We start from the raw sequence: 12854 nt of genomic DNA, 5'->3' as shown, positions 1-12854 counted from the left end.
GGCAGGGCAAGACAGAAGTTGGATGGCAAATTGTGACAGCTCTGGCCACAGATCAAGCCTGCGCACCCAGTAGTCCAAGGGTTCATCGCTGCTCACAGTGCCTACATTTACACTTAAGGCCAGGTAGTTGGCTACTTGCCGGTCCAGGCATTGGTGGATCCGGAAGGGCTAAGGTGAGGCATTGGACTAAAGAATGTCCGCATGTCTGACATCACCATGAGATCGCTGGAGCGTCCTGTCCTTGCCTGCGGGGACATGGGAGGAGGATTACTGGCAGTGGTACCTTTATTCCGTTGTGCTGTGACATCACCCTTAAATGCACTGTAAAGTATAGTTGCCAGCTTGTTCTGCATGTGCTGCATCCTTTCTGCCTTCAGGTGAGTTGGTAAAATCTCTGCCACTTTGTGCCTATAACGAGGGTCTAGTAGCGTGGCCACCCAGTACAGCTCATTTCCATTAAGTTTTTTTATACGTGGGTCCCTCAACAGGCTGGACAGCATGAAAGACGCCATCTGCACAAATTTGGATCCAGACGTACTATCCATCTCCTCTTGCTCTTCCTCAGTGACATCAGGTAAGTTCTCCTCCTCACCCCAGCCACGAACAATACCACGGGAACGTTGAGCAGCACAAGCCCCCTGTGACGCCTGTTGCGGTTGTTCTTCTGCCGCCTCCTCCTCCCAAAAAAAAAAACACCTTCCTCATCATCTAAATCTGACTCCTCTTCCCCACACGACTCTTCCTCCTCCTCCCTTTTCTATGCTGCCGCAGGTGTTGAAGAAACATCTGGTTCTGATGAGAATTGATCCTACAATGCTTCCTCCTGTAACTGTTCCTCTTCACACTCCTCCACAGCATGATCCACCACGCTACGCACGGCACGCTCCAGACCAAAAGCATAGAGGATCAAGTCGCTGATGGCACCTTCACTGCGACTCACCATGTTTGTCACCTTCTCAAACGGCCACATGAGCCTGCAGGCATTTTGCATGAGTGTCCAGTTTTTGGGCCAGAACATCCCCATTCACCCAGACTGTGTCCTTCTACTGTAGTTGTAGAGATACTGGGTGACGGCTTTCTCCTGTTGTAGCAGGCGGTCAAACATGACCAAGGTCGAATTCCAGTCGGGATATCACATATCAAGCTTCTCGCCGGCAAGTTGTTTCTCCACTGAATGTCCATAAAGCATGCCATGGCCGTGTAAGACCACCTGAAATGCCCATACAACTTCCTGGCCTGCTTCAAGTCGTCCTGTAAGCCTGGGTACCTAGACACAAATCTCTGAATGATGAGATTCAGCACACGTGCCATGCAGGGAACATGTGTCAACTTTCCCAAATTCAAAGCTGAAATTTCTGCCATTGTCACAAACCAGGTTACCGATGTCCAGTTGGTGCGGGGTCAGCCACTGATCCACCTGTTTATTAAGAGCAGCCAGAAGAGCTGCTCCAGTGTAACTCTCCGCTTTGAGGCAAGACATGTCTAATATGGCGTGACACCGTCGTACCTGGCATGCAGCATAGGCCCTGGGAAGCTGGGGCTGTGTAGCTGGAGAGGAGATTGCAGCACCAGTAGAATTGAACTGCCACTCAGCCAAGGAGGAGGAGGAGGATGCACCTGAAGGAGGAAGAGAAGAAGGAGGGAGGCTTTTCTTTTGTGTGCTGCTTTTCCTCAGGTGTTCTTCCCATTGCAGTTTGTGCCTTTTCTGCATGTGCCTTCGTAAGGCAGTTGTCCCTACCCAATTTTTGGAGGCAGAGAGAACAGATGGCATTGCTCTGATCTACAGCAGACACACTAAAAATTTCCAAACCACTGAGCCCCCCTGGGGTGATGGCACTATGGTGGCCTCAGCAGCTGTAAATGAAGGGCATGTTGACTGGCTGTCCATAGGTGGCAATACATGGCGCTGAACACTGCCACCTGCTGTTTCTGATGACGAGCTCCCCCTGCTTCTTTCAGCAACTCATCTCCTCCTACTCCTCTCTGGCTCCCCCTCTTAACTGTCCCCTTGGTCATCTTGTCTTTTAGGATCCCACGTGGCATCCGTATCATCATAATCATCATAATCATCCTCTCCAGCTTTGCTTGCCTCAGATACCTCATAAACTGTACCAACAGCAGGTACTTCATCTTCCTCCTCCTCACACGTTACGTCCATATTGTTGCCTAACTCAGACATATGAGGTGGTGTAACTTGCCTAGCACCTTCATCTTGTTGTAAGTTGTAACAATAATGGCTGTGCATCAGTGATTTCCCCACCAAATAACTCCTGCGAAGTGTCAAATGCAGCAGATGTGGTGCTTGTACTGCGGAAGATGAGGTGTTCTGTGTTAAATAGTCAACCACGTCCTGACAATCTTGGGAGTTGATGGGACGTGGCTTCTTCTGAGCACTGTACTTTGGGCCAGGGCCGCATGAAATCACGTCAGCACGACCTCGAATAGACCTGCTGGGTGGCCTGCCTCTGGGTCTGCCCCTGCCTCTGCCTCTACATGTTATGTCCATATCGGGGGGTGGGGGATGAAGTGAAAGGTATGCACTGACTTGACTAATACAATGTGCAGTCACACAGGTGCAGTGAAAAGTATGCAGTGACTGGTATTACAATACAATGTGCAGCTGTCACACAGGTGCAGTTCACAGGTATGCTCGGAGTGGTATATTACACAGCATGCAGTCACACAGGTACTGTGAACAATTATGCAATGACTGGTATTACAATGTGCACCTGTCACATTCAGACATGTACCAGACAGGCACAGTGACACTGCATGCGTTCATGTAGGTAGGTGGGTGCACTGAACAACAGGTAGGTATATGCAGTGATGGGTATTACAATGTGCACCTGTCACACACAGACTGGTACCGGACAGGCACAGTGACACTGTGTGCGCTCACGTGGGTAGGTGGGTGCACTGAAGTGAACAACAGGTAGGTATATGCAGTGATGGGTATTACAATGTGCACCTGTCACACACAGGTAGTCACTGAATGTGCTGGGCCTGGCAGTGGCACAGCACGAATTACCAAGGCTGTCTATGCAACACAAGTGTCTGTGGGACACACACACACACACACACACACACAAAATAGATCACAAGAACATTAGCTCTCAAAAGAGCTGTTGAGGATGAGGAGTGCTTTTTAGCTATAAGGATCAGCAAGAAAGAGCAACCTAACAAGCCTAACTAAGCTTTCCCTATAGGTCTCTGCACAGCAGCCCTCCCTTCTCTAATTACTGCAGGCACACGAGTAAGTCCAATGCCTAATGCTGCCTGCCTTTTATAAGGGGGGGGGGGGGCTCCAGGAGGGAGTGTAGCCTGATTGGCTACAATGTGCCTGCTGACTGTGATGTAGAGGGTCAAAGTTGACCCTCATGATGCACTATGGGGGTGAATCGCACTTCCGGAAATGTTTGCGGTTCTCCGTGATCGTGAACCTCGGTAGTTCGCCGGTTCCCGTTCACCGGCGAACCGTTCGGCCATCTCTAGAACTCTTCAGATTACATGCTAGAGCCACAAACACCCCCCCCCCCCCCCTTGTGTTGCTCTGATTGTATTTTACACTGCTCCGCAAAGAAATTACATGTTTAATTCGGAATACAGTCACAATTGTACTTGTAGTTTCAAAAGGTATAACTTTGTCTAACGGACGGAAGGTGACGATAAATACTACTGTAGCTGAATACTCACCTGACGAACCAGGAAGATGGATTGCAGCAACGTCCCTTAAAGAGAAACTCCGACCAAGAATTGAACTTTATCCCAATCAGTAGCTGATACCCACTTTTACATGAAAAATATAATGATTTTCACAAACAGACCATCAGGGGGCGCTGTATGACTGATTTTGTGCTGAAACCCCTCCCACAAGAGGCTCTGGTACCGTACGGTACTCTGGGCAAACTGCCACAATGTAACAATGACACACACAGGAAATGGCTGTTTATAGCTGTCTGTTAAAGCTAGAACAGCTACATAATCTGCCCACAGTAACAATGTCACCATGTAATACATGTCAGAATGTGAATCTGGGAGAGGAAAGATTTTACAATGAGCAAACTCTGACTAAATCATGTATACATAATTATTGTAAAAATGAAGCACCTTTTTATATTAAATTATTTTCACTGGAGTTCCTCTTTAACTCCCCTATCCATCTTCTTGCGGGTGGCTACACGACGGGAGCGAATAGGAAGTCAAGCAATTGTGGTACTTTGCGTGGTCGTTATCACCACGTTATCATTTACTAAGACACTGTACCCTTTGGCTTGAGGAAGCAGGCAAGAGGCATGAAACACGTCATCTTTTTAGCGTCCAATAAACTGAGTATATTTAAACTCCCTTTTACTGAAGTAAACCTGTTTCATTATATTTCCAATCAGCCTTTTATCAATTTATAAGGGGGCGCCTCCTCCCACCGTAGTTACCCCAGGTCACTTAAAAATGACTTTCTGCATTGCCCCATTCCTAGCCCCGCCTTCCAAAAGCTCCTCTATGGTGTGTCATTGCCGCCATCCCTCCTGATAGCAACATCAGTGAGTTGCGCTAGTGTAGCTGAGGCGAAGTCTATACGAGCTCATGGCCAGATTACCCTAGGGATCAAGTTCCAATCACTACAGGGCAACAGTTATAGTGCGTGTATGTACACCTTTGGTTGTGGGAAATTAGCAGCAAATGGCCAAAACCCGTTGAGCCAGAGTAGTCGTAAGTTCCACCTGAGAGATTTAGCGGAGGAATCTGCTGCTACCTAGAGACCTGGGGATCAGGGGAGAAAGTGACAAAACTAAATAAAAATCATGCAGGGTGCAAGGAGGTGCCCCAATGTAAGTGTAAGCTACCAATTTGGGGAATTAATAAGGAGCAGTCTTAAATCAATATGGAGGTTAAAGAGTAATTTATTGGACACCAAAATTAACCAACGCATTTCTTGGGTTTGATCCCCTTCTTCAGGTTAATAGCAAAGTGTATTTAATCTCTGTAGCATGGGTAAGGGGCACCTTTTAAAGGCTACACTATTGGTGCTCCTAGCCTATTTCTCTGTCTTCTCTTCTTTCCGGTTACTGGTGTTCCACGCTGACATCTTCATATCAGAAACCACCTTACTACATAAAAATCAGAACAGATATAATAATGGCACATACCGATGTCCAGTACGCGTTGCTTCGCCGTGTGCTGCCGGGAGTGCCAGTACTTCCAGTATTTCAGCTGCTCATCGCGATTCTTATCCTCACTGAACACAACCATGATCACACTCTGCCAAGAAAGATGTCAATAGATATTTAATGTCTATAGACAGTTTCTGATAACATCTGCCTATTGGTTCCCCTATGGTAAACAGTACACATTTGCCAGTTTTAATAAAATCAAAATATTGGCTTTTTTTTACCCAGCATACTGGTCATCTAACCAGTGCCAAGCTTTTTCTTTTCAGCAGTGCGTAAAAACCAGGGTAGGAGTATCAGGCAGTCCATCCTACATCTATTGCAGTTGACAAAAGTCATGCAACTGGCAACCAAAACCACTTGCTTGAATGTTAAAATTTGGTCATCTGAACAGAATAGGGAGTGATGGTCAATTATGGTGGTGCTAACAGTTAGAAAGGGATTAAGACTAGAGTCAGGCAGGGCGGAGGGAGGAGGAGTTAGCTTTTAGGACCATCACTTCCTATCCTGTTCAGATGACCAGGTAAAGCTTAGTAAGGAGTTAGGATGATGAGAGGTCAATGAAAGCCCAACAAAAGCCTATATTGAACAAGACAACATTCTAGCAGGTTAATAAGTGTACATGGTGTACAGAAGCAAAGTGGTTGATCAAGTACCCTACTCATGAGTCAAATGTGCTTGCTAGTGCACTATAGCTAGCATCCTGCCCTCTGTAGATTTAGCTGGTGGGTCAATCAAGAGTGGCCATGTGACTCCCAAAGTACAACTAAAACCAGACCATATTTCCCACATGCTGACAGGAAATGTGATCTCTAGGACCCACTTTTTGAATAGGAACTGCAGGGCTCTTGCATCTGTAATGGACATATGCATAGTGGCAGGCATACAGGGCCATAAAACTGATTTTTACATTAGAAAAGACGGTAGCAATATTTACAATTAGTATGATTATTCACATCCAAAAGTGGAATAATTTAGATAATGAATTGTTGAAGTGTTAGCAGTGATTTATCCACCTTTGCTGAGAATCTAGCCTAAGTAAAGTGGCCCCCGATCACCCCGGTGCATTGGCAAGCAATGTGCTTGGCGGATTTAATCGTTTGAGCGCTGGCCGAGAGCATCGTTCTACCAGATCCCCTCCCCAATGCTGAGTACAACTCCAACAGGCCCATATACAATTTACTTTTTCTTCTGAGTTTTCACTTAGGCAATAATTTTTCATCTTCGATTTAAAATAACTTTTTAGCACTTTTCAATGGAAAAAAGTGCCAAAAAGAAGGTGAAAACGAACTGCCAACATCATTTCAAGTATTTGTTTGCTTGCTGGTGGTTTAACCACTTCACCACTGAGGGGTTTTACCCCCCGACCACCAGAGCAATTTTCACCTTTCAGCGCTCCTTCCATTCATTTGTCTATAACTTTATTATTACTTATCACAATGAAATGAACTATATCTTGTTTTTTTTGCCACCAATTAGGCGTTCTTTAGGTGGGACATCATGCCAAGAATTATTTTATTCTAAATGTGTTTTAATGGGAAAATAGGAAAAAATGTGGGAAAAAATTATTATTTTCAGTTTTCGGCCTTTATAGTTTTTAAATAATGCATGCTACTGTAATTAAAACCCATGAAATGTATTTGCCCATTTGTTCCGGTTATAAAACCGTTTAAATTATGTCCCTATCAACAACAACAATGTTTGGCGCCAATATCTTATTTGGAAATAAAGGTGCATGTTTTTCAGTTTTGCGTCCATCCCTAATTACAAGCCCATAGTTTATAAAGTAACAGTGTTATACCCTCTTGACATAAATATTTAAAAAGTTCAGTCCCTAAGGTAACTATTTATGTATTTTTTTTAATGTATTTTTTTTTTTAATTACAAAAAAAATTGGGGAGTGTGGGAGATAATGAGTTAATTTTTAGTGTAAAACTATTGTATTTGTATATGAAAAATGCTTTAGGGTGTAGTTTTACTATTTGGCCACAAGATGGCCACAGTAACATTTTGTTTATGCGACCTGCAAGCGTACAGGAAGTACGCTTGCAGGAAGCGTTATGAGGCTGGGACACTTTTTTTTTTTTCACAATGATCGCTGCTTCTCATAGAAGCAGCTGATTATTGCGGGGGCTTAGATCAACGAACGGGAATGGTTTTTCCCGTTCATTGATCTCCGGGCGAGCGGGCGGCGGCTTGCACGGGAGCGGGAGCGAGGGCAACGGCGGGTGTGTGGGAGGTGCGGATATCTCCATCCCTGGGGGTGAAAGGATGGAAAAAGGGACGGGGATATCCGCACCGCTGGGGGTAAAGTGGTTAAAAGACATTTTATTTACAAGTTAGTTGTGAAAATATGACCTAGGAGAAAACTCAGGTGAAAAGTGAATTACATATGGCCCCTTGTGTGCTATTCTGTCAGCTCTGCCCAATGCATAGCAACAAAATGCATCACTAGCCTGGAGGCTAGTGGTCCGTCTGTACAGCATCAGCTCCACACTGTCACTCAACAAATTGAGTTCTGATCCCTCCCAAACTGCAGTCCTCATATATGTGTACAAGAAACCTGAAACTTTTGAAAAAGTTACATACCTATGTCAGTAGGGCCTCTAAATGCTCATTTTTGGGTCTGATCACAGTGTATGCTTACCTTTAAACAACCTGATCTGTTTGTGTCTGCTTTAACCTCTGATAAAAAATATTTTCACAAACGCTAAAAAGAGTAAAACTTGAATCTAGGTATAAACATAAAGAGGGTCTCTCCCAATAGATGTTATGTGAGTAATGCTTTCACTTTAGCCTTTCCCCTACTGCCTGGTTCCCACCCTCTCCTTCTAAGACAATCTCCATGCATGCAAAAACGTGCTATTATATTGGCATCAAAGACTTTTTATAAGAAGCATTTTCTCGTTAACGGCCACTCCTTGGTAGATTATACAGTTCTTTACATTCCTTTATCATCCTGCTCCTGAGGCTGGACATTCCATTGCGAAGCATGATGTATATTTCCTGAACTATTCACATTCGGATAAGCAGACCTTTCACTATGAATACAGCAGCTACATCATTTAGAGAGGAACTTTGACCAAGAATTGGTCAACTTCATCCCAGTAGCTGATACCTCCTTTCCCATGAGAAATCTGTACCTCAAACAGATCATCTGGGGGGTCTGTATGACTGATATTGTGGTAAAACCCCTCCCACATTGTGATGTCATGACCATGGTCCTGACAATTTGCTGTCTGTTAACCTCATTGCATTGTAGGAAATAATGGCTTTTCCAACTGCCAAGCAAGCAGTATCTCTCCCTCTGTGCATAGAACTCTCAGTATCGAACATTTAGTACAGATCACCTCGCAGAACTAAAGATGTCACCACCAGTGACACATTACAGAATTTAAATCAAAGAGAGGAAAGATTTTACAATGGCCAAACGCTGACTAAATGATCTATAAATGAATATTGTAAGAAATAAGCAGTTTTATTCATTATGTTATCTTTTAATCAATTTAATAATCAATTTAAGCTGTTACAATACGTAGTTCTTGAGGTCTAACAGACTTGTAGTCATGCATAACTTTGCTGAGAAATGGCAGAGCCAGGAACTTGAACACTTGATGTGGATACAATCCTTCTCAGGTCACTGCTTGGGAGGCTGTATACAAAGTAATGACTGGCTAGCTGCTAGACCATTCCGTGCTTATTATAATGATACAAAGTGATGCGTCGTTAAGGGGTCAATAAAGTTTTATACACACTTTCAACCACTTCACCTCTAAGGGTTTTTCCCCTTAAAAAACAGAGCAATTTTCACCTGTCAGCGCTCCTTCCATTCATTCACCTATAACTTTATTACGACTTATCACAACAAAAACAATCTATATCTTGTTTTTTTCGCCACCAATTAGGCTTTCTTTGGAGTGTACTTTTTTGCTAAGAATTATTTTATTCTAACTGTGTTTTAACGGGAAAAATAAGAAAAAATTGAAAAAATTCATTATTTCTCAGATTTTGGCCATTATAGTTTTAAAATAATACATGCTACTGTAATTAAAACCCACACATTTTATTTGCCTATTTGTCCCGGTTATTGCAACATTTAAAATATTTCCCTAGTACAATATATGGTGCCAAGATTGTATTTGGAAATAAAGGTGCATTTTTTCAGTTTTGCGTCAGTCACTATTTACAAGCCCATAGTTTCAAAATTAACAGTAATATACCCTCTTGACATACATTTGAAAAAATTTCAGTCCCTAAGGTACCTATTTATGTTTTTTTTTTTATTGTAATTTATTTACTTTTCTAACACAAAAAAAATGGGCAATTTTGGGATAGTGTGGGAGGTAATGTGTTCATTTAAAATGTATTTGTGGGTCTTTTTTTAAATCAAATGTGTGTAGGTATTTTACTTTTTGGCCACAAGATGTCCTCATGCATTACTTTCCATTGCGTCTCTATAGTACGCTAAAAAGTAAGTAATGTGAGCATAGGTTCCGTCGGATGTAAACAAATAATTGCGGCATCTTTTTGATGCCTGCGACCATTCATATGTGGACAGAGATTAATGAATGGGAACTGCTTTCCCATTCATTCATTTCCCATCTAATGATTGGTGGCGATCACGAGCTCGGGAGCGCGCGGAGTGCGCGGTGGCAAGGGACGTAGTAGCTACGTCCCTGTGAGAGGACATGGGGAAATGCACAGACATAGTTACTTGTCCCAGGGAAGGGAAGTGGTTAAATATTGTCACCCAAAAAGTTTTGATGACTGTTTTGGAATGAGTGCTGTACAGACACAGTGCTTAACCCCCTGGCCAGCCAAGCAGTGTGTTCAGTCCTATAGAGACTGAGAGGGGAGGAGGGAGAATGAGCAAGCAGCGTCCCATGATGGGGAATATAACAGAGTACAACAGCACTTAGCCAATAGTAATCCACCTTTCCCCATTGCTGATGGGGAGACCAACAACACAGGAGTCACCTGTATTGACTTTGGATTTTCACCCAAGGCAACCACGAATGGTGTGTTTAGGTGAGGAAAATCTAAGGGGAATACATGGCTTTAATTACAACTCAATTCATTCTGTATAATAAAAGCTGACAATTGCTAGGATAATGTCCCTCATCCTTCAGCTCCAATTTTTTACATATTGGATCTGAAAAGCCAAAACAATCAGTTCGCTGATCCGGACTAAGTTTCCCATAAGCACTATGCCCCTCTCCACCTCTGTACAGGTCCACTTTCAGACGATGATTTTCATAAAAATGTCCAAAACTTGAGTCTGTGTCATAAAAGTGGTATTTCAACAAACATTTCTCAAAATTATAATTTTCATGCATATTTTATTAAGGGCTCCTTCACACCAAAATTTGTGAAACCCAATCGCAAAGCACGTTTAGCACTTCGCATTTTGTGATTTTTATACTATGTAACTGTAGGCCAGAATCAAAACGCAGGAAAAATGCAGCTGAACTACGACTGCCTTTTTAGAAAGTCAGAAACACATTCAGTATGAATGCATTCCCACAATTCCAATTGTAACTTTACTGTGCTTGCATTTGGAAAATTCGCAACCCGTTTCAAAAACGAAATGGAAGGCAGCTGCTGTGAAAGGGCCCTAACACTGAAATATACATTGCAGCCTGCACCAAGTGTTGACAGAGGTGTCTGACTCTTCTATTATTATTATTTATTGTATTTATAAAGCGCCAACATATTACGCAGCGCTGGACAATAAATAGGGATACATACATTGCAACAAGGGGTGACAGACAGAGAGGTAGCAAACGGTTATACAACATAGCACAAGGTTATACATACAATCAGGGTATAAAATGCGGTTTACAGAGAATCGGCAAAACAAGTATGAGTTAGTCCATGAGAAGGGTGGGGTAGTAAAATTAAGAAGAACACACTAAGGGAGGGGGGAGGCCCTGCCAAGGGCTACTGACCACATATGCTATTGCTCCGTTGTTATTGCCCGATGAAGCAGGATCAAACCTGCGAAACGCGTTGCATTGTCCCCTGGAGTATGTAAATAAACTTGTTGTATTTGATAAACACATTGGCAATTTTTGTGTCTGCTTGGAGGACTTTTTAGATTCTTTTATCCTTTTGGCCCCTCTGTATCCATACTACGTTATATTAAGTCCACCCCTGGTGGGGGGTGTTACCTCCTATTTTCCTCATCTACAGAGAGCGACTTCTTAATCTTGAGTGGGGTCAGATCTAATCTCCCCACCTGCCTATATAGTGGTTGCCTTGGAGGTAACCCTGCTTTGCGTGTACAGCTTATTACTCTATTATACTTCATTTTAACTACCAGTACATACTAAATTATATTTGGCTCTTGGTGCCCTTACTCTGTGTTCTGCACCAAGTGCTGGTAACTGAACACTGAATTCCTATCTACAACTTGAAAGTAACCAGAGCAGGGGTGTAACCATAGCTCCCAACTGTCCCTTTTTCGGAGGGACAGTCCCTTTTTGGTAGCCCTGTCCCTCTTTCACCCTCATTTGTCCCTCTTTCAGGACTTTGTCCCTCTTTCTATGTAAATATATATATTTCTATACTAAAAATGTGTTTGATTGACTCTAAACTTTATTCCCAACCTTAAAATTGGTATGTTACTAATTTTAAAATGTTACTATGAAGGAAAATGAACCAGGATAGAAAGGACCGGTGTGATTTGAATTATAAAACAACGTATGTTTCTTATGAAATCTTTATGGTATGCGTGACTAGAGGCGTGGTGAGGGCGTGACCAGGGGTGTGGCAGGGGCATGGCTTAGTGTCCCTTTTTCTCATCTCAAAAAGTTGGGAGGTATGTAACTGTAAATTATGGGGCTACCAGAAAAACTTTAATGGTGCCCACCAATGCTCACATTGGTTCAGACGGCAGCTGCATTATCCCCTATGGCAGAGTTTCCCTGCGCGATTTGCTTGCGGGGAAACTCTGTGGATTTGGCCCAGTTTTCGCACTAGTGGAAACGGGCCCTTAGGCTAGAAACCCACTAGGAGAGCTTTGTAAGCGTGAGTGATTTGAAAAAGCTCTTGGTAATACAATGCTATGGGGGATTTTTATGAAATCACATCACTCAAGTGGGATCACACCCATAGCATTACATTAGCTAGAGCTTTTCAAATCACAAAGCGCTCAGAAAAGCTCTCCTAGTGGGTTTCTAGCCTTATAGTGTGTATTAGACTATGGTGGAAACACCAGACTATGACTATGGTATGGATTAGTTTGTAATCTCCTCTGTGGAACACTTAGTGGCATGACCAAGCACTCTGGAAAGCTCTGCAGAATAGGGATGATAAGTGAGATGCAAATATTCCCGAGTTCATGCGGGATTATGTAAATTTGTATGCAACTTTATGCAGTTTGAAAATGGACCAATCAGTTTAAACCTGTGTGGGACTTGATTGGTCCATTTTCAAGCTGCATACATTTGCATAGAAATTTACATAATCCTGGATGAACTGGATGAAATATTTGCATCTCATTGATCCCTACTGCAGAAGAGGAGGATTTCCATTTATGCATTGCAACATGTGCACAGGTTCTTGAATACATGCTACAACCCCTGTGGAATAGTATGGGATAAGATTGGCCACTCCCCCTCCATCCTCCTGATTAGGAGAGCTGGCAAATGCAGCTCAATCATGTTTCCTTTCCAGAAATCAGTGCTT

At 43.1% G+C, this 12854-nt stretch overlaps 1 protein-coding gene across 1 annotated transcript in view; it reads right to left on the bottom strand.

The window, feature by feature from the left end:
* The window catches only part of GRHL2 (grainyhead like transcription factor 2), a 143075-nt gene that overhangs the window by 75205 nt on the left and 55016 nt on the right, over nucleotides 1-12854 (bottom strand). The window contains exon 7 of the mRNA XM_068237738.1: nucleotides 5145-5256. Coding sequence (XP_068093839.1) covers nucleotides 5145-5256 — 112 coding nt within the window. The remainder of the gene's footprint in view (nucleotides 1-5144; nucleotides 5257-12854) is intronic.

Source organism: Hyperolius riggenbachi, chromosome 5 (assembly GCF_040937935.1).
Source record: "Hyperolius riggenbachi isolate aHypRig1 chromosome 5, aHypRig1.pri, whole genome shotgun sequence".
NCBI classification, from domain to species: Eukaryota; Metazoa; Chordata; class Amphibia; order Anura; family Hyperoliidae; genus Hyperolius; species Hyperolius riggenbachi.
The sequence above is the reverse complement of the archived record's forward strand: the minus strand, read 5'-3'. Positions and strand labels throughout refer to the sequence as shown.